Source organism: Bactrocera tryoni, chromosome 2 (genome assembly GCF_016617805.1).
Source record: "Bactrocera tryoni isolate S06 chromosome 2, CSIRO_BtryS06_freeze2, whole genome shotgun sequence".
Lineage (NCBI taxonomy): Eukaryota > Metazoa > Arthropoda > Insecta > Diptera > Tephritidae > Bactrocera > Bactrocera tryoni.
In genome coordinates, this window is record NC_052500.1 from 16,208,044 (window position 1) to 16,229,044 (window position 21,001).

The 21,001-nt window shown below is 38.5% G+C and overlaps 3 protein-coding genes across 23 annotated transcripts; 1 reads left to right on the forward strand and 2 right to left on the reverse strand.

The window, feature by feature from the left end:
- Nucleotides 1–3,207: 3,207 nt before the first annotated feature.
- On the reverse strand, nt 3,208–17,417 carry LOC120767395 (ral GTPase-activating protein subunit beta). Of its 18 annotated transcripts, none has more exons than XM_040093417.1 (18): nt 16,918–17,417; nt 16,630–16,849; nt 16,367–16,396; nt 15,898–16,296; nt 15,579–15,839; nt 14,445–15,065; nt 12,760–12,864; nt 12,471–12,611; nt 11,872–12,415; nt 11,044–11,258; nt 10,342–10,596; nt 9,981–10,121; nt 6,818–6,835; nt 5,674–6,249; nt 4,531–5,214; nt 3,930–4,466; nt 3,602–3,857; nt 3,208–3,526 (listed from the first exon to the last, which is right to left on the reverse strand). In XM_040093417.1, the coding sequence occupies exons 1-18, from the start codon at nt 17,107–17,109 to the stop codon at nt 3,412–3,414; spliced, it is 5,310 nt and encodes a 1,769-aa protein (XP_039949351.1). In that variant the 5' UTR covers nt 17,110–17,417; the 3' UTR covers nt 3,208–3,411. The 18 variants fall into 18 exon arrangements, with proteins under 18 accessions (XP_039949351.1, XP_039949348.1, XP_039949362.1 ...); XM_040093414.1 differs by having other exon boundaries at nt 5,674–6,303; XM_040093428.1 differs by lacking the exon at nt 16,367–16,396.
- A 553-nt stretch (nt 17,418–17,970) lies between these two features.
- Nucleotides 17,971–19,614, forward strand: LOC120768922. Of its 4 annotated transcripts, none has more exons than XM_040095699.1 (4): nt 17,971–17,989; nt 18,412–18,589; nt 18,660–19,013; nt 19,102–19,614. In XM_040095699.1, exons 2-4 carry the CDS (start codon nt 18,479–18,481, stop codon nt 19,513–19,515), a joined length of 879 nt encoding a protein of 292 aa, XP_039951633.1. In that variant the 5' UTR covers nt 17,971–17,989; nt 18,412–18,478; the 3' UTR covers nt 19,516–19,614. The 4 variants fall into 4 exon arrangements, with proteins under 4 accessions (XP_039951633.1, XP_039951631.1, XP_039951634.1 ...); XM_040095697.1 differs by lacking the exon at nt 17,971–17,989 and adding an exon at nt 18,102–18,144 and having other exon boundaries at nt 18,504–18,589; XM_040095700.1 differs by lacking the exon at nt 17,971–17,989 and adding an exon at nt 18,356–18,397 and having other exon boundaries at nt 18,504–18,589.
- A 7-nt stretch (nt 19,615–19,621) lies between these two features.
- Nucleotides 19,622–20,947, reverse strand: LOC120768921 (histidine protein methyltransferase 1 homolog). The gene is made up of 4 exons (XM_040095696.1): nt 20,791–20,947; nt 20,502–20,737; nt 20,278–20,444; nt 19,622–20,187 (listed from the first exon to the last, which is right to left on the reverse strand). Exons 1-4 carry the CDS (start codon nt 20,883–20,885, stop codon nt 19,720–19,722), a joined length of 966 nt encoding a protein of 321 aa, XP_039951630.1. The 5' UTR covers nt 20,886–20,947; the 3' UTR covers nt 19,622–19,719.
- Nucleotides 20,948–21,001: the final 54 nt, after the last annotated feature.

A 21,001-nucleotide genomic window follows, 5' to 3' on the forward strand; every position in this document is an offset into this window, starting at 1 on the left:
TCTTGGAAGCTCATTGGCTTTATAACTTTCGACGATTCCACCATGGCAAAGCACCCAAACAAATTTAATACGGAAGTAGCTTGATAGACTAGTTAGAACTCACTGTCAGCGAGCTCAAAGCCTGTATAGCAGCTCTGCTATCGGAGTGGATGCATACCTGCCTAAAAGAACTCGCACTTTGGAGAAGAACATCTAGATCCTACCTTGCTGGTCACCACTTTTGCTTGAAAGACACTATAGTGGTAAAGATTTTATGGAGAGCTCCTAACATAAAACTCCCCTCCTACCACTAGTAGTATGTTCCGCGACGCAGTGGTCCAAGTTAATATGGTATTAAAATTAATAGGTAGAAACGAAATAATGTGAAATTATTAAAAAAAAACAGAAAAATTATACCCTTCACAAATACAAAAAAAAAATGGATTTTCATATAAGGACTTGACTTTGACAGGTCAGTTTGTACGTCAGCTACTGCTATAATGGACCGATATCGGCAGTTCCGACAAATGAGCAGCTTCTTTGGGAGAGAAGGACGTGGCCAAAATTTCAAATCGATATCTCGAAAACTGAGGGACTAATTCGCCGACGGGCATGGCTAAATCGATCCAGCTCGTCGTATAAATATTAAATAAGGCCTCCGAAGATTCCTTTTGGGTGTTACAAACTTCATGGCAACTGAATACACCCTGTTCAGAGTATAAAAAACGACCAGTACAAGCCGAACTGAGCTCGCCTTTACTTCAGCTTTTCCTCTTTTTATGTCCTCTCCAATGCCACATTAATGAAAGTAGCTTTATGAACACCACAACCAAAAAGGAATGCAAAATAAAACTTCAATTGAACACCACAACCTTGACATAGCGAGCTTGCGAGCCAGCAGCGGCAGCAAGACAACAAAGAATAAACCAATCAGAAAACACGCCGCTAAAAACTGTCAAAGCTAAGCGCAGCGACCAATAAACACGGGAAAGGAAGTGTTGCATGAAATCCACGCGGATTATTATGTTATGTGCTGCAGCTTGGATACCTACCTGCGCGGTTGCGCGACAGCTCGCATGTAACGCCGCGCATGCGTCCTTTGTGCCGCCGTTTAGCTGTCTCCACACACCAGCCGTTCAGCCGTCAGCCGCTTGACACTATTTTATAAATTGTTTTGCTTACTATTTGTAGGTGTTATGCGCGAATTTCGCTCCACTGGCCGCACACAATTCGTAAACGTCTCCGATTGCGGCGCGTATGCTCATTTCGACTGTTGCGGCTCGACTCGTTCGGATTTGGCATGGCGTGTGTTGTTTGGGGAAAATGGCGATGGTGACGGTGTTGGCGGCCGCTCGGCGTGATAGATGTCTCAGTTGTCTCAGCAAACGGCAACAACAGAAATTAATTTATTAAATACTACTCAGTTTGATTTAACAACACACATAACGTGCACCAACGCGCACGACAACAACAATAACAGCAGACGCGCGCGCTTCGAGGTGTGAGTGCAACAGCGCCGGCGATGCTGTGTGCGCCTGCGCGCGCTCTACAAACGAGGTGTGTGGAATTATCACCGCGGAGGGAGCGCGTATTAGCAGCAATCCAGCGCCGTATCGTACGTACGTTTGTTTGAAGAAGTGTAGCAATCGTTCGCCAGATTTGCATTAGATTACAGCACATCAAGGCGGCTTAGCTGAATGCGCGACACGACGACCACGGCGGTTACATGTGTATGTGCGTGATGCTGTGCGCTGCGGCCACCACTCAAATAAGCAGCGAGTACATTTGTTTGGGCATAGAACTTAAGCAGATTTTTGCTTATCATTTATTTTTATACCCCCAACAGCAGATATTAAGTTCGCCACGAAGTGCTTGTATCAGAAGCTTTTTCATTTGTCGAGATATCTCAACGAAATTTGGCATGTGTTATTGTCCAACCCTATAGTGCAATCTCTGAAGAAATTGTTGACATCGGATCACTATAGCTTATAGCTGTCATACAAATTGAACAATCGAAATCAAGTACTTGTTTGAAAAACTTTTTCAATTGACGAGATATCTTCACTAAATTTAGCATGGATTATTGCCAAACACAATAGTGCAATCTCCGAAGAAATTGTTGAGATCGGATGACTATGGCATATAGCGGTCATACAAACTAATCGTTCAGTTCTTGTATGAAAAACTTTTTTATTTAACAAGATATCTTTACAAAATTTGACATAGTTTATTGTCCCAAGCAACTCTACAATCTCCGCAGAATTTTTGTGATCGGACCACTATACGAGTAACTTATAGCTGCCATACAAACTAGTGTTTCAAAATTTAGTCCTTGTACAGAAAACTTTTTCATTTAGAAAGATATCTTCATGAAATTTTACATAGATTATTGCCTAAGGAAACTCTACAATATCCGCAGAAATTGTTCAAATCGGAACACTATAGCTTATAGCTGTCATACAAACTGACCGATCGAAAACAAGTGCTTGTATGGGAAGCCGTTTCTTTCGACGAGATATCTTCATGAAATTTGACATAGATTATTGCCTAAGGAAACTCTACAAAATACCCAGAAATTATTCAGATCGGACCACTATAACATATAGCTGTCATACAAACTCAACGATGAAAAATAGGATAAATATTTGTTCAAGCACATATGAAGGCCATTAAGCTTCGGTGCAGCCGAAGTTAACATTTTTTTCGTATCTTTTGTATTTTTTTCTTCGTTTTAATTCATTTACTGATGTGAATTTGAATTTCGTGTGAAAGTCAACAAATGCGTACAATTTAAGCCTTCAGGATAATATGAGCGGCAGCGCATCTACACAAGCGCTCGTCGTGTACAGCTGTGAGCAAGTACGCGCACATACATGTGTCTGAATTAGAGTGCTAGTGCTATCGGCTACATACTCGTATACTTACCGGTCGCAGTGCTGTTTGCGCGTTCGCTTGCAGGTACATGTTATTGAATTTATGTGGCCAGGAGCGCGTATTTATCAAAGTGATAAATGGTCGGCATGAGCGCGGTAGTGCAGGAAATCGTATACTGTCGTTTAATTAAAGCGCTTTGCTTACAGAAATACTTGCTAACCTTAGGCGAGTTGATTGTTGCGGTTTTCTTGCTTTTGTTTTGGTTCTTGTTTTGTTTTGTGTTGCATGTGGAGCAAACATTTGTTAATTTTATTGCGTTTACATTAGTTGCTTGTAATATTAAACGTGGCGGAGTTCAATTAAACAGCTTACATATTTTCGTTCAAAATACATTTTGTTGTTGTTGTTAAATACTTAATGGTAGTATGTGCACTTAATAAATAGCCCTTCACCTTGCAATTGCTTGAGTTGTGGTCAGTAAAGGTGAAGCTTAAATTAAAATTGAAAAAAATCGTAGGTGAACATTGAATGTTGGGTTAATACTATAGTGACACAGGCCTAGATGGCGCTTTTAAAGAGATGTGCCAGCAATTCCGGTTCACTCAAATCCATTTTGTATTTCTGGACTATGTCCTGTACTTTGAGTCTTCGACGCACGTGTGGCGGTTGGTGGCTTTTAGCGCGAATAGTAATAGAGTAAGAATGTACCGTTAGCATATATTTGTTTCAAATATTAGCATAAACTCACTTGTCATTATCTAAGCGCCGACGCTTGGCCATATTGTGCGCTGTCTGACGCACCAAATTGCCCACCACACGACGGCTCAGCACCATGCCATCCACCAGCGGTGTGGCGAAACTCATACGTCCCGTAGGCCCCTGTAATTTCACACGCAACAAGCCGGATTGCAAGGCGTGTAGGTATATGACATGACAGTCGCTGGCGCGCGGCATTTGCAGCGTTTGAGTTTCTTCGCCAGTGCGCGTGTAGGCCAACAAGTCATCTGGCATAGAAATATATATAGATTAAAACTTTGAAATGAAAATGTGATCCACTGTATAAAAATCACACTTACCGATTGGAAAGTTCAAGTGATCCTCAAACGACTCCAACCAAACTAGAAATATTTTGGCTGGCGGTTGTGCCTGCAATGACGGTTTCATAGCATTTGTCTTGCGACGCGTCGGCGGCACTGGTTCCTTTGCGCCAGCGCCTTTAGTGTCCAGCTCCAAAGAGAGATTACGTGATTTTTGGGTTTTAGCATTTTCGGCGTTCGCATCGGTGGCGCGCGCCCAAACATTGCCTGCCGATGCGGCCGATTGCAAGCTATCGCCCGAGGAGTGCGACGAACAGAGCGAAAGGCAGCTGCCATCGGTTTCGCAATGCATATTCCATTCGGTTGGTACGACGAAGGCGATTTCTGAGCTAACATCGGCCCAATAGAGCACCTTCGATTCGCCATTGAAGCGCAGATCAGCGTTGTTGGCAGCGGTTGAGTTGCCACGATTATGCGCTTGCTTGTCGCCATCGCGTTGGTTGTAGCTTTTAAGCGACCACGATGTGCTGACCAAACCAGTCCAGCCGGAGTGTTCCTCCAAGTCTACAGGCCAGCCTAAGGAAACAGAAATTGAAGTATTCAAATATTGCTTTCAAATATAACGGTAATCTTGATTCACCTAATGTTAACAGCATATTGCCGAAGTGCGCATCTAGGCTGCGTACATGCTCGTCACTCATATTGCCGATAATCTCTTGTGCCGTTGTCTGTCCTGATTTAACGTAGAACACATGTACTGTGTCGTAGGTGCGCGCGCTCAATTTGTCCAGCGTGCTCAGTTCCTGCGCAAATTGACTACGCTTCGTGTCGAGCACGATAAGCGGTCGTTGTGCCGGCGCGCCCAATGACTCGGACGGATTATTCGGATTGCGTTCCTCGAAAGTTAAAAAGCCAAAATGTGAGAGGAAGAGGCGCGCTGCCTGGAATTCGTGGCAGACCGCTGGTGGCACACTCTCCTGCGCATGCGACAGACTATCCGCACTGTTGTCGGTTGCTGCCCAGGCCAACTTCTCGTCAATACTTTGATTCTCAATCATAGTCTCCAACTGGCGGATGTTGTCGGCGCCATACTGCTCGCGTATTTGTTCCAGCGTCGGTATGGAGTAATCGGCAACACAGGGTGTTACCTTTTCGACACCGTCGGGAAAGAATTTTTGATCGAATTCGATGCGCTGTGGCGTGTCATTCATCGGTATGGGCCGTCCAGGATTGACAGCGTGATATTTCGTGCCCGATTTGCTGCGTGGCAAGTGACGCAATTGCATAGTCCAAGCGTGACGACCAAAGGGACCGCGTATAAGCACTGGAGTAGGCGAAGAAATTATTTTTTTATTTTAAAAAGGTTGATTTTTAACATTTTTAATGAATATATGATACTTAAATAAAAAAATAAATATTAAAAACAAAAAAAAAAAAAGATCGGAAAAATAAAAACAAATATAAAATAAAACAAATAAAAATAAAATAAACAAATAATTAAAAAATAAATAAAAATAAAATAAAAATAAAAAAATAAAATAAAAATAAGAAAATAAAAAAAAATTGTATAAAAAATAAAAATAAAATAAAAAAATTAGATTTAAAAAATAAAATAAAATAAAATATTACAATACTGAATTGCTTAAAGCTTACAAGAGCTTTTCAAAGCATACATATATTTACATATTTACGGTCAGCCAGTGGTCGAGCGTCTACTCAAGCCCCAGGTCGTTGAAGGGTTTCTACTTATAATCGTACTCTAAAGCTAATACTATCAACTCACGTGTCACTGTCGGCTGCGGATCTTCAGCGTTGCCAAGCGGCTCCTCCAAAAGCGCCAATATAGTCGAATTCTCTGTGACGAAATACTTAAACTTCGCTATGGCCTGCTCGGTTGTTATGGATGTGCCACCAACGCTGCCAGCGGCACTGTCCGGCATTGAATTACAGTGCTTCATCAAGGCCACTTCATCCAGCAACGACGATATCGACTCCGGACCACATTCACCGGGGAAGTAGCCGACTTGTTCGAGTATGATCGTAAGCAAACTTTCGGCAGCATCACGTACACGCATCGAGGCGGGCTTTAGTTCCTTCTCATCCTTGAATTTCGGTATGTCACCACTTTTGCCCACGCTCTTGGTGCCCGATATGCCCAATTCGACTACCTCCAACACCGTTTGTAGGCAATCCTTGTCCTGCAACAGGTACGGATGCTGCATCAACCAAGCCGAGGTGCATTGGAAGGCCGCCACAATGGTGCTGTGCAAATCTTTGCTATGCGCTGGTGGCGGACGCGAGCACTGATAACAAATATAATCGCAGATCCATTTCACCGCTCGCTTACATTCTAACGCGTCTGTGGATATTATAGTTGAATTTTGACTTGGTTCTTCAATTTTAACTAAGGATTCTACGTGAGTTTGAATTGATTTGGTTTTGGTTTTGATTGAGTTCGAATTGTTTGAATTTATATTTTTGAGTTTTGATTTTGAAAACGATTTTTTCAATTTTTTTGTTGCAATTTTCATTTATTTTACAATCGATTCAATATTATTTTTCAATTTATTGAGTTGATTTTTTTTTGGTATTTTGTTGTAAGTGTGCGAGTATTATTGTATATTGATTGATTTGATGAAGAAAATGTACAAAGAAAAACATGAAAAATGTTTTGTTCAATTAACCCGTTTCGCCCGTTAATAAAAAATATTTTTTTTTCAAATAAAATATACAAATAGCAGTTAAAAATGCATTTGTGTATGTACATATGTGTATATGCGTGTGTGTGTGTGAAGGGAAAGTGTTGTATGCAAAGAAAAATACAAGAAATCAGAGAATAGTATGTGTGATTTGTATAAAAATGAGAGAAAGAAACAGAGAGAAAGAACGAAAATGTTGTTAGTAAATATAGAAATGCCATTAATTACCGGTTGTAAATTTCCTGGCTGCACGGCGGCGTTGTATATACAGTTTACAAGTAATGTTATGTACAGAGTCATGTTTTTTGGGGAGGATGACAAGGGATAACCAACACACAAGGACACGGAAGGGGCATTTGTTGATGGGGGGGTTCAGAGAAGTGTGATTTTCGTGTTTATATTTTCAATGGACAAGTGAAAAGGGGGCGTGTGATAATTAATTGTGGGCGGTTTCAATTTATTTATAGTGTGTATAGTTTTAGCAATAAAAAAAGAGAGTAAACAAGAGAAGAAAATTTTGGATTTATTATAAGAAAACTTTTTTTTTGTAATGAGAATATGAGTTAGGAACAATTTAGTGACTTTTTTAGTTATTGGAAAATAACGCTGTTATATAATGAATTATATAAATAACAGTAAATTGCATCCTTTGCACGCATACATACACACAATGAGAGTAATAATGTTAATGGTTTGGGTATAAACTAAAATAAAGCATAGAAATCGGCTAATGGTAGCTTATACAGTATAACTGAAGAAGAGATGACGGCATTCCAAAATGCGGGTGAATACTTTTTTTTATTTTTTACAATACATATTTTTATTTATTACAGTAGATACTTATAAGTCTGCTAGCAACCACGTGCAAAAATATTTTATTCACACAAGTTTTTGAAAGATGAAATTTTCAATATTTATAATTGATAGGTAAATCCATTTTTTTTGGATGGAGTCATGTGTAGAAGCAAGTGAGAAAAGTTCTCTGAGCTCCATTCACTAGGAAGTGGCCTTAAACAGTTCTTTTACATATGGCTCAAGCAGCTCACGACTTATGGTCTTTGACCAAGTATCCTCTGGGTAGCCAAAGAACATCTGTTTGAAGGCGAGCTAAAGTGAGAATGCAAAACATCCCTCCGAAGGGTTGTGCGCTATGTTTGGCACCCGCCACGTAAAAAACGCCTCAATGAAAATGAAACAACGGCCTCAGAAGAGAAACTCCCTATTGATACTCGTAACGACCAAAGCAAACGTAATAAGGACTATGATTTAAGTGCCTGCACTTGGAATGTGCAGTCCCTTTATTGGGAAGGTGCCGCTGCCGATATATGATATCCTCGTTAGAGTAAAGGCTGACATCACCGCTCTCCAAACAGTGTGATAGACGGGACAAGGACAAACGAATAGGACCCAGTGGCGATATAAAGGAGGGCAAATTCAGTGAGATTTTCGTGATGAGAGAGAGACTCCGTCGCCGAACGCAGGCATTCACCCCGGGGGATGAACGTCTATCACTGATTTGAGGGCACGCCCCGCCGGAAGAGAAGAACGATGTGAACAAAGACGCCTTCTATGAGCTCTTGCTGGGCACCTATGAAAGCTGCCCCCGCCGCGATGTCAAAACCGTGCTTGGCGACTTTAACGCCAGGGTGGGCAAGGAAGACCCGAAATATGGTTATCTGCAGTACTAGATTCCAGCATAAGAAGCCACCTAGCTGTCGCCGGATCGAAAAACCACCAATCAGATCGGTCATGTTGCGATAGACGTAAGACACGTCTCCAGTGTTTTAGATGTGCGACGCGCTCCGAGGTCCTAACATCGACTCGGACCACTATCTTGTTGCAGCCAAGATTCGCGCCAGCCTCTGTGCAGCAAAAAACGCACGTTAACAAACACAAGAAGGGTTTGACTCGACTTGCACTCTGAGAGCACTCGTCAATAACTCGGTATAAGGGAATTGTAGGACGGCATTTCAAGCTCTTTACGTACATTTCAAGCTCCTTACGTACAACTGCAACCGAAACCTTTGGTTTTCGGAAAATGTAAAAGGACAGCTGATACGATGAGGAACACCGTGTCGCAGCGGGGAGAAAACAGACTGCCTACTTCGTATCGTTACAATCGACCACAACACGAGCGGGATACCGAGAGTTGCTGACAAAAAAAGAGAGGCCGAAATGCGTGAGTACGAAGAGCTTGACAAGCTGACCGACTGGGGTTAAGCTCGAAAATTCTACGAAAAGATGCGGCGACCAACAGAAGGTTTCAAAACCGGAGTATGTATACTCTTGTAGAACTCCTGAGGTGATCTAGTGACTGATGCCCAGAGCATACTTCTCTAGCCTGCTGAATGGCAGTGAAAACATAACATCAGGAGATGATGAACCCGGGTCCTCAATTGATGACGATGGAGCAGACGTTTCATTGCCGGACCATGAAGAAGTTCGAATAGCAATTACACATCTGAAGAACAATAAAGCGGCGGGTGCCGATGGATTGCCGGCCGAGCTATTCAAAGACGGCGGCAAAGAACTGTTAAGGAGCATGCATCAGCTTCTTTGTAGAATATAGTCAGACGAAAGCATGCCCAACGATTGGAATTTAAGTGTGCTCTGGCCAATCCACAAAAAGAGAGACCCCACCATCTGCGCCATCTACCGTGGGATAAGCCTCCTCAACGTCGCATATAAGGTTCTATCGAGCGTATTGTGTGAAAGATTAAAGCACACCGTCAACAAACTGATTGGATCAGGCTTTAGACCTGGCAAATCAACAACCGGCCAGATATTCACCATGCGCCAAATTTTGGAAAAGACCCGAGAAAAGAGAATCGACACGCATCACCTCTTCGTCGATTTCAAAGCTGCTTTTGACAGCACGAAAAGGAGCTGCCTTTATGCTGCGATGTCTGAATTTGGTATCCCCGCGAAACTAATACGGCTGTGTAAACTGACGTTGAGCAACACCAAAAGCTCCGTCAGGATCGGCAAGGACCTCTCCGAGCCGTTCGATACCAAACGAGGTTTCAGACAAGGCAACTCATTTCATGTAACTTCTTCGAGTTGTTTCGAATTGTACTAAATTTCCACCATATTTAGGTTCACATAACTGTGACATACCCAAAATTTTAACTGATCAAAGTTTTTTAACACGATAGCTTTCCACAAAATTATTTTTGGCACTTTAAACTAGCTTTTTCGAATACAAACACAACACTCAGTACCGATTTGGTATGCATATAGTAATCAACTTGAGCATTATTCTAGACAAAATGGCAATAAATGAATAAACCAAAAATGAAATGTACAATAGCAGTTTACGCAGCTAAATAATTTAATCCACAACCAATTCATACCATTACCATAGTAGTGAGTGAGATTTGCGAACGCTTACCTGAGTCACGTATGTGTAGACGTGCTAAGCCGGAGAGCAATTCCAAGGCGGCCAATGAAACATTCAAATCGGTTTTCCACGACGAAATCAAACGATGACAGACCAAATAGGTGGCGCGTACGAATAAGGCGTGCGCATTATCTGCATAAAAAAATAAGAGACGAATGAGAAATATATGCTTATCTGCGACTCGAGACAAATTGACACAGTACAAACACATTGGTACTAGGCAAGCGTGGTAAAGCAATCATAAACAATTTGAAATAAGGCAAAACAGTAAATACACAATGTAACAAAACAGATTTGGAGCAATAGATATTGTGGGTAAGGAAATTAAAAGGCGAATGCAAAGAAAAATTACCATAAACTGAAGCACTCTCAAATTCTTGTAGCAACTCCATGGGGAAATCATCCGATACGGTAAGGCTGGGAAAATCATGTTGTGATACGTTATCACGTCCAGCGTAACCACCGCCAACAGCAGTACCGCCCGTACCGGCTGTCAAGGGGGCGCTAGCGCCACCAGCAACGCCCGTTGCACCAATGGTAGCATTGCTGTGACCACCCAAACTTGAGTTGCCCGCGCTGGCTATCGATGCGGAACGTTCTGAGCAAGCTGTGCACACGCATGAGTAGAGGAGTGTCGAGTGTCGGTATAGGTGTTGCAGTGGTGACATTGCGTTTTACATTTGTGGTTTGACGTTTATGAGCGGTTGATATGATAGTGTGTGGCACGTATTTACATGGTAAATGGAACGTTGTTCATGTTTTTCACATATACACACACAAATTTACATAAAAAAGAAAAGAAAACAAAATGAATAAAAACAAAAAAATATAACTATAAATTTCTAAAATGGCAAATGTAAACATTTAAGCGCTGACAGCGCGTCGTATTTGACTGACGTTTAATTTACGAATAATGTGCCGTATAAGCCAGGCAATGTGATGAGTGTATTTACACAAATGATAGAATAAAAAATTATAGTATAAAATAATATAAAATTTATATAAAGAGCTATCTGTGTGATAAATATTTGTTTTACTACGATTTTCGTCATACCCGAACTCAGTAGATTCGTATCGCACGGCGTGGGTGAGGCGGCATGCAAATGCTCGGTGCCAACCAATTCCGTCTCCTCAAAGGTAACTGCATCCTGCACAGTCAGCAGCAGGCCACCAAGCAACATGTGCGTGTTCTGAGCATCGGTTTCCACTTGCAAGGCGTTCATGAGTATATTGATTAAGCGTGGCTTTAGTTGAATAAAAGAAATTACGCTGAAAACAAAGATATAAAAAAATATGTAGAGATATTGTAGAGTTGACTGGAACAATAACCTAAACAAAATTTTATAAAGATAACTTTTAAATTAAAAAGTTTTCAATACAAGAACTGAATTTGGAAAGATTAGTTTGTATGGTAGCTATATGCTATAGTGGTCCGATTTGAACAATTTCTGCGGTAATTTTTAGAGTTTCTTTAGACCATAATTTATGTCAAATTTTGTAAAGATATCTTTCTTAATGAAAAAGTTATCCATACAATAACGTAATTTTGAAAGATTAATTTTTATGGCAGCTATATGCTATAGTGGTCCGATCTGAACAATTTCTGCGGTAATTTGTAGAGTTTCTTTAGACAATAATTTATGCCAAATTTTGCAAAGATATATTCTCAAATTAAAAAGTTTTCCATACAAGGACGGAATTTCGGAGGATTAAGTTGTATGGCAACTAGATGCTATAGTGGTCCGATCTGAACAATTTCTTCGAAGATTGTAGAGTTGCCAGGGACGATAATCTATGCCAAATTTCTTTGTCTTCTGCATGTTACAAACTTCATGTCAAACTTAATAAACCCCGTTGAGGGTATATTTAACTAAACACTCACCGTTCAGTCGACTCATTCGTTAAATCGCGTATGGGTAGCGTTTGAAAGTGTAACGGTAAGGTGAGAATTGAGAGCAATATATTAATCGATGCACGTCGCAGCTCGGTTTTGTTGAAATGCATTGCCTGTGTTTTAATCTTCAAATCCTTATCCGGCAAAACAATCTCGAGAGCGCTTATAAAACCAGGTAGCAGCACTTGCACGCCATTCAAATCGAGCCGAAATAGATCAGATGAGTTCAACAAAATGCTCGCCAATGTTTCGTCACACTCCTTAGACTCGGTTATTTTCAAGCATTGCTGCAATGCCATATAGAAACGCGCCAAATAGACGGGGAGTATCTCCTCACCGGTCTTTTTAGCGCAAAATATCTTGCACAGCGTGCCTATGGCCTCCGCACGCCCCGACTCGTACTTATCGATGGTCAACGAGGGCGGCAAGCTGTTCGGATCGTTCAACGAATTCGGTTGTGACAGCGAAATACTGCCCTTACGATTCTCCATGATCATAGACGACGGACGCTTGCTAGCCTCGGTAGCTTGTTCTAAAATATACAAACAGTTATATAGTGGTGAACAATATAGGTGAATATAACTTACTCTTTGTGTTCATAAACCATGCATCGCCACCGATATGCGCCGCTTCGAAAAGCCATTCGCCAAATAAGTGCAAAATGCTATTGCATTTGGGCCGCGCAACAGCCAGAGGGGGGCGATTTTCGAAGCCCAGCGAAGGCAGCGCTAAACAAATAGAAAATCAGACAATTAATTATTCGTGAATTATTAAAAGGAATACAGTGTTGTTGTTGTAAATTTTAAACAGGCGTTTTTAGGATATAATTTTGTTGTCTTTGTAATTTGTGTTGGGAAAAATTGCCGTTAAACTTACATGTTAGGCTATTAGAGGATGGCGGACCAGACGTGGGTGTGAGTGGTGCTTGCGTTGTGGACAAACGTGCACCGGTTATGCCGATAAGCGCGGCTTTGCTCAAGCCTAAAGTGTGCGGTGACAACAACAAAAAAATATAGATATCATACAGAAAATTAATGGAAAGTGTTAGGCACAGCAATTGGAACAACAAGTTGTTTACACATACATACAAACAAAGACACAGGCACACTTACAAGTAAATTGCTTTTGTAGTTGTAAAATATAAGCAATTACAACAAATATGATAAATTGCTACGAGAGATAAAAAATTAAAACAAAATATGGTGGGCGTAAACCTGATGATATCATGTACAGAAAACTAAGCCTGGAGAAGTGAAAATTTCAAAAATTCAAAAATATTTATTTACAAGTGGCTAGTGGTGCAACGGCTGCTGTAGCGTTTATATACAGCACACTGGCTTAGTTACAACACACGTTAAAATAGTCATCATTAAAAATTATACAACAAAAAACTTAAAGAAACTAATTCCAATAAGTACAAAATGGTTTATAATAAATACATATGTACATTTATATATATTAAATATATAACAAAAAACAAAACATATGTACCTACAAACCTAATACAAGTAAAATTTAAAAAAGTAGAGAATTAGAAACTACTAAACTGCAGCAAGACTTGGCTGGAGAACAAACTTTGTAAACAATAAATTTTTAAATATATAATTAATAGTTGTTTTAACAAGTCATTTATATTTAATAATGAAGAAATACATTTGGTTTTCTTCGCGGCTAACTGGTTGAACATACGAATCATGCAATTGATTAACTAAGGAATTCCGTAAGTCATTAACTTAACACAGCAAAGCTTTATCAAATATAATTATTAACAAGCAAATTTAATATTTCAAGAATTTTTATGTGAAAGTGAAGGAAGAAAGCGCTGAAACCATTTGCAAGAACGATCGAAAACAAGTTTACATTCGAAAAGCTTTTTATTTGAACAGATATCTTCAAGAAATTTGGCATAAGTCATTGTCTAAAACAATGTTACAAATTCTATAGAAATTGTGGAAATCGCGTCACTCTAGCATATAGCTACCATACAAACTTAACGTTCGAAAACAAGTTTATGTATGGAAAACTTCTTGATTTGACAGAATATCTTCACAAAATTTGTCAGGAATTATTGTGCTATAAATTGCTACAAACTACTAACAAATTGTTTAGATCGGACCACTATAGCATATAGCTGCCATACAAACTGAACGTTTGAAAACAAGTTTATGTAAGGAAAACTTTTTTATTTGACAAAATATCTTTACAAAATTTGGCATGAATTATTGTGCAATAAATTGCTACAAACTACCAACAAATTGTTTAGATCGAGCTACTATAGCATATAGCTGCATTACAAACTGAACGCTCAAAACAAATTTGTTGCATGGAAACTTTTTTATTTTTGAAGTGTAGTATTAGGCTTCAGCAAACAAGTAACTTATTCGACTTAACTTTGCTGTGAAAAGTTAAATTATTATTGGACAAGGCGAAGTCATAAAATAAGCCAAGATTAGACACTAAATCAATAACCAATGTAGTGAGTGCAGCAAGCAAGTGAATTGTGCGCTTAAAAAACTGATAAAAAACACGCAGTCTAATAGCAAGACTCAAGACTCGCGCACCCTTTTGTTGCGTTACATTAACGTTGTTGTTGCCCAGTGCTGGTGCTACGCTAAAGCTCTTCGCCAAACGTCGTTGTAACGGTGGTGTGGGTGAATATGGCAAAGGTGCGCTTTGTTGTGCACCATCCACAGCCGACGAAGATGCCGATGTGGTAGTGGTGACGGCATTCAACGGTGTACCGAATGTTATCGAACCGACAACACCGGCCGATTGACTGCCACTACCGCTGGTATTGCCCGTTGCACTGCCGTTTCCAGTACCAGTATGAGCACCAGCGCTCGCTGGTGTTGACGCACTGCCATGATGACCCATTATGGCGTTCAGTGCTGAGCTGGCCGAACCGCTGATGAAGTTGTCGCGCAGAAATTGTCCAGCACCATGCAAATGCAAGTGCGGATGATAGTGATGATGATGGTGGTGCTGTTGTTGTTGTGCATTGTTTGTAGCAACGGTAGGTGCGCCGCCACCGCCCGAGTTTAGTGCACTATTACTGCCGTGATGGAAAAAACTATGAATACCCGCTGTGACCGAAGAGGCGGTCGCCTCGTTGAGTGAGAGGCGAATATCTAGTAAATTTGTGATTGCGTCTTCCGCTTGATGCGGCGGTGGTCGATAAATGCCTATGGTGTTTGCGCATCAGATGCGGTTAATAGCATTTTTTTGGAAATACATTTACAGGTTATAAAAAGATTATAGAGATTAAGGATGTCTAAAGCGACGCTTAACGTCTAATGGTAGGAATTAAACAATATATAACATCAATAAAAGTTTCTATAACATAATGTAGACTAAAAATATAAGTGACTTAAAAACTACAATACTTACTTAAAAACATAAAATTTATTTCTAATTTAAGAGACCATAAGTTTTTTATATAAGAGCCGGATGCATACCAATTTTTACAGCCAGCTTCACAGCAGTAAAAATATATGAAAAATATTCGAGTTTTTCATAAAAAATGGCATTTCTGAATGACAGATGTTGAAGCTACCAATTTAAATAGCGTATTTAACAAAATGCCAAATATGAGGCGAACATTTTAAGCTATTTACTAAATTCTAATTTGAAACACATTCAGTTAACCTCACTTTTGTAAATCGCTCGTCGCTTGGTTATTACAGTTAATTGCTTACCTAAAAATGCGTCAACTTGATTGGAAATGCCTTTGATTGCTTTCAGAAATATTTGTGGCAGCGCCTGCAAACATGGATGCTGATAAGTTTCAGCACCTTTGTCATGCGTGAGGGCCCACTGCATAAAATGCGATGATTTGCTGATAACATGAGGCGAGCATAATGCAGTCGGATTGCCAATTGTACGCAACAAACGATACCAGGTCTGCGCCACGCAGTCATTAGTCATATCCGCAGGTATTAGCTGTGCATCCTCTTCAGCTAGAAATACACAAATATTCATTTACAGTTTTCAATATAGTTTATCTAAAGTATATACATATTTTTAGTTCTGGAAAGGCCGGACCATATGTAAATTCCAGCAGACGTGCAGTTAAAGCGAGATTAACACGGTTCCATTGATCAATCAAAGCCATACGATGACGCCACATGGCACATGACTCTTGCAGTGTTTTCCACAATGAAGGTGAAGGAAAACAACGCACGCATGCTAAAAGCCAAACTTCGAAGAGCACAGATAACACCCTTTCACATAGTTGATCGCCAACATCATCTTTGACTGTGGGTGGCGCTAGCAGAACTTCATTGATGGCCAGCAAGAAGAGCAGTAATGCTTCCCATGTTTTCCGGTCCATTGTTTGTGAAATTTGTGCCGTTTGCTGCAGTGTACGTAAGACCCGGTGGCATAGCACTGCTTGACGGTTAATGGTATCAGCACCTTGAATTAAAATGTTCGCAGTTCAATAGTGTCGCAAACAAAATATTTAGCAATTAGCTCGAGCACCTACCAAGCGTATTTTGATATATAAATGGCAAGACTTGAAAGGGAAGGTAAAGCAGTTTTATAATGTGCACAATTATGTATTGAATAAGTATTTAAAAAGTAAAAATTACAGTACTATATACAAAGTGACAACCTAACGTTAAGTTTTTGAAAGTTAAAAATTCATTCTAAAAATGCATATTTCTACAAGTGTATCATGCAATTAATTATTACTATATATTAATAATATTTAGCATTTAATTAATTTTGCACAAGATTTAAACATACTTTCCCCCTGGCGTGGCACAAACAAGTTATGGAAGTGGCTGACGATCTTCCTGCAGTACATGTTTGCATCTTCGCATATGGGTTTTGGCACACTTATTCGTGGCTGTGGATGCAAAGCTGTCAGCCATTCGCAGTAAACATTTACGCAATCTTTTATGGTCTCATGTTCTTGCAATGGTAGTGACAAACCAAAACAGATTACATCCATACACCAGTTAACCTACAGCAAAAAAAAACATTGAATAGAATTCATAAAACAATAAAAAGATTTCAAAAATTTTACGATACCTCTTCATCGCGTACTAAATGACTCGGCTCAGCATTTTGAGTAATTCCCAAATTACTTGCTAGTTGACGTACAACAGACACTGTTACTTCACGGCCCGCGGAGGCAGGAAATTTATTGAGTACACTGCAAGACTGCGCTGCACAGCTGTCGGCCGAGATTTGTGAAGAAAGTGAAACCCATTCCGAATACATATTATTTATGTTTTGTATTTATTGTATTGATACAAAAACCAAAATATTGTAAATAAACCAAATTGCCGCAGCTATTGAGAACAGCTAAAAATTTTCACCAAAAACTAAGTCAACAAATCAAGCAGACATTCTCAATTACTCTATAAAGTATACGACTTTGGAAACTTGTATATTCCAAACATGTTTACGTTATTAAAATGCTTGTAAGTTAAAATAGAAATCTTTTAAAGTATTTATATTTTATTTTAACAATAATTTTACGCAAATTGGCTAGAGCGAAAGATTTTTTATACGTCAACAGTTAGGTTGCCAGACTGCAGCAAATAAATAATTTAATTTTTTTCATAATAATAAGGCTGTGTGCCAACTGGTAGCAATATGGAAATACTGACTGTTGAAAGTCAAATTTTGACATTTAATGTGATGATTATGTCTAAAATTTTCACAACTTATATGTGAATACTGTTATGCATTCACCAATAAATGAGTTTATATCAAACAAAAATATTGCGTAAAAATATAGTTTTATTGAAATATACGTTTTCGAGCAAAGTATATATATTTTACTAATATATAAATGGACTTACCCGAACTGTTAAGAAAAATTGTGAAATTTTATATTTTTATGTCTAGTGATTCATTCATCCATTTATTAACAAATATAAGTACACAAAAGCAATATCGAATAATAATTAAAATAAATATTGATAATTGGCTTACCTATTGTACATATTAAGAATATTAAATAAGATAAGAAACATGTAATTAATTAGATACGTAAGATTCCTAAAATAGTATATAAGCGATGAAGTTACTCAAATAAAATTAGAACGAATATACTCTTTGCTCAATAGAGATCTTTATATTTCCCCCACCAGCGGTAAGAGTGTAAAGATTTTTGATTGACCAAACAGTGAGTAATGTCGAAAGTTCTCACTGATATATTGAAAAAAGGGACTTCCCCGAATTGAAAGAAAAATTTCGACATTTAGAGATTACATACTTGCATGTTTAGTGATAATAGTAATGTTGAATGTATGTATTTTGTTGAAAACTCATTTTTTGGTTAAACAATTTTATAATTTAAAAAACTATAATATACAATGTTACTTTCATTTAAAACTAACATCTTTTCTTTAAATATGTTTTGTATAGAAATATATATATATATAATCGAATAGAAATTACTGCTTGAAATCAATATTTGTAATCGACTTTATTCGATTGTGTATATCGTATTTTGAATCACCAATATTTATTTAGATAAAGACAAACGGTAAAATATAAGGTAATTTATTTTAGCAAACGTAAATTAAAGTATTTAAAGAAGGTTACGAAGCGGTTCAATACCTCAGAAAAAAGCGTAACAATGGTTGGCAAATCCTCTGTTTCAGTGCTTCAGGAATATTGTGCTAAAAACAAAGTACCACCACCTACTTATGAATATCTAGACGAAGACGACGGTAGTTTTTGTTGCAAGGTAATATTGGGTATTCACATTTCCCATTACTATTTACAAAATAATCAGCTAATTGTATAATAATCTCCAGATTGAATTCATGGATACTGACGCTGTGGGTATAGGACGTTCTAAGCGTGATGCAAAACATAACGCAGCCGCTGTTATTATAAAAAAATTGCGCCTTGCTGATGCATCACAATTAGCGGATGATGGTGCGGCTAGCATACCACCTATTGATATGGTTGTGCAATTGCGCGATTATTGTGTGCAACAGAGTATGCCTTTGCCAACGTTCGAAATTGTACAGCAGGCTGGTACACCAGATGCACCCGAATTCACAGCTCTATGTACAATTGCTTCAATTCGTCGATATGGCGTATCGGAAAAGAAAAAGGACGCACGCCAAAAAGCAGCTTATGAAATGCTACTTGCCGTTGTTGATGTGAGTATGCAATATAGCACGAATACATATATTACGTGATAAATGGATATTTATTAGTTTTTTTGTTATATACATATTTGCTTAATAGGATGTGAATAAGCTTGAGCAAAATATGCAAATAGCTACACTTCAAAATGCCCAAGAAGACATTGAATCGGAGCGTTACAAAAAATTTAAAACTTATCGTGAGCTCACCGAATCCGGTACTGGTGATATACGGGGTGTGCTAATTTGTGATCGACATAACTATTTCAAAAAATTCTACCCTGAATTGAAGGAAACGGCGAATAAGATACTCAGATCTAGTTATGATTCGGTGCAGGATCAAGCAATGGATGTACTGGAATCATTGAAAATCACACCAAAAATTTCTCAAATGCCATCAATCAAAGCAGAACCCATGTTGTTTATCGAATTGAATTGCGAATATGATGTTGTATTTGCTGGACCGACGTCTACAGTATACGAAGATATAATTGCATATTTCAAAGTGATGCTTTAAAATACGAATACGCTCTTTAAATACTAAACATGTAGTACATAATTTATTTTATTGAAGTAATAATAATTAAATTCCAAATAAATCGCTTATTGTCAAATAGATATTATATTTTCAATATATGTATTTACAAGGCCTCAACACGCTTATAATTCTAGACAACAAAACAATCGATTTTCTGGAATTTTTTATTTTTTAATCCAACAATTACTTTAAACTTAATTCTAATATTTCTCGTTTTACTCCGTCCACACTTGACCAGACCACTTTAAATTGAAAACGCTTATCAGAAGTTATCAGTTCTTCGAATTGCCGTAGCCCACCACCAACACCGAAATAATAGGTTTTTGCTGCTACTAACACAACGCCGTTGGTATTTAATTTTGCATAGAATGTATCTAATAATTTTTGTTGATTTTGCGGATTGTATATAGTCTCTGAAGTAAGAATATAATCAAACTTATTTGTCTTGTCTTCGTCATTTTTTGTCGTCAGTTCCACGTACTCCCACCAATCGCCGGAATAAAATTGTAGATTTTCTTCCAGTGATTCAATGTCAAAATTCTCCTCTATTTCTGTTTCTGCAGCAGCAGACCCATCATCCACAGATTTTGACGGGGTTTTCACATTTAACATAACATTTGGTATTGTAATTTGTGTTAGTACATCTTTATTCTAAAGAGGAATTTGAAAATTAATTTTTTTAAACTACTATATATAGGTATGTGTATATATGTAATGATATGTTTGCTCAACGCGACTTACATAATCCTGAAAGTGCACTAACGCGCCACATATATATGCGTAAATACCCAGTAAACCAGCGCCACAGCCCAGATCTAACACACGTCTTCCATGCCAATTTTGCGGTTTGATAGTTTTAGCTAAATATTGAAGCAGGTCACCGGTACACTCCCAAATTTTTGCACCGCCTGTCAAGTTAACACGCATTATAATCGCATACAGTACATTTTTAATATTCTAAATACCTTCATAAACACCTGGTATGAGATCAGAATGGGTTTGTTCGGCTTTAGCGATGTCCTTATTATCACTGTCATTACATGTTATATGTTCAATCAGAAATCCTGTGACGATATGGTGAATTGGAACATCAGCTATGTTCAAAATGGTGGCATTCAACTTATAAACATCTAGGTTATCCAATATATCCACACCAATTGCAACTTTTTCCGATTTATACCATTCTGTTTTATCAGTCTTGCTGGAAGAATAATGTTAACATATTTCACAATGTGAAAATAATGTTTTTTTTACCTTGACGTGTTTATTACTTCCTTTTCGTTCGCAATATTTTCATAACAGAACGGATTGTTGCTATCTGCTTCAACATTAAAGTCGAACTTAAACATTTTGTAAATAAGATAAATTATGATCAATGAATATGTAAACAACCATCACCTACTACACGTGCATTTCGAGTTGCCAACTATTTTGAATTAGTGCCGGTCATTTGCTACAAGAATTC

Coding starts and splice junctions, on each gene's coding strand:
- LOC120767395 (XM_040093414.1), bottom strand. CDS start 17,109: ATGTATTCGGAATGGGTTTCACTTTCTTCACAAATCTCGGCCGACAGC. Junction 16,397..16,629: donor TGTGCCACGCCAGGGGGAAA/GTATGTTTAAAT, acceptor TTCCCTTTCAAG/TCTTGCCATTTATATATCAA. Junction 10,597..11,043: donor TACGAATCTACTGAGTTCGG/GTATGACGAAAA, acceptor GCGTGTGCACAG/CTTGCTCAGAACGTTCCGCA.
- LOC120768921 (XM_040095696.1), bottom strand. CDS start 20,885: ATGTTTAAGTTCGACTTTAATGTTGAAGCAGATAGCAACAATCCGTTC. Junction 20,738..20,790: donor GAAGTAATAAACACGTCAAG/GTAAAAAAAACA, acceptor TTATTCTTCCAG/CAAGACTGATAAAACAGAAT. Junction 20,188..20,277: donor TAGTGCACTTTCAGGATTAT/GTAAGTCGCGTT, acceptor ATTCCTCTTTAG/AATAAAGATGTACTAACACA.
- LOC120768922 (XM_040095697.1), top strand. CDS start 18,117: ATGTTTAGTGATAATAGTAATGTTGAAT. Junction 18,145..18,503: donor TGATAATAGTAATGTTGAAT/GTATGTATTTTG, acceptor CCTCTGTTTCAG/TGCTTCAGGAATATTGTGCT. Junction 18,590..18,659: donor ACGGTAGTTTTTGTTGCAAG/GTAATATTGGGT, acceptor AATAATCTCCAG/ATTGAATTCATGGATACTGA.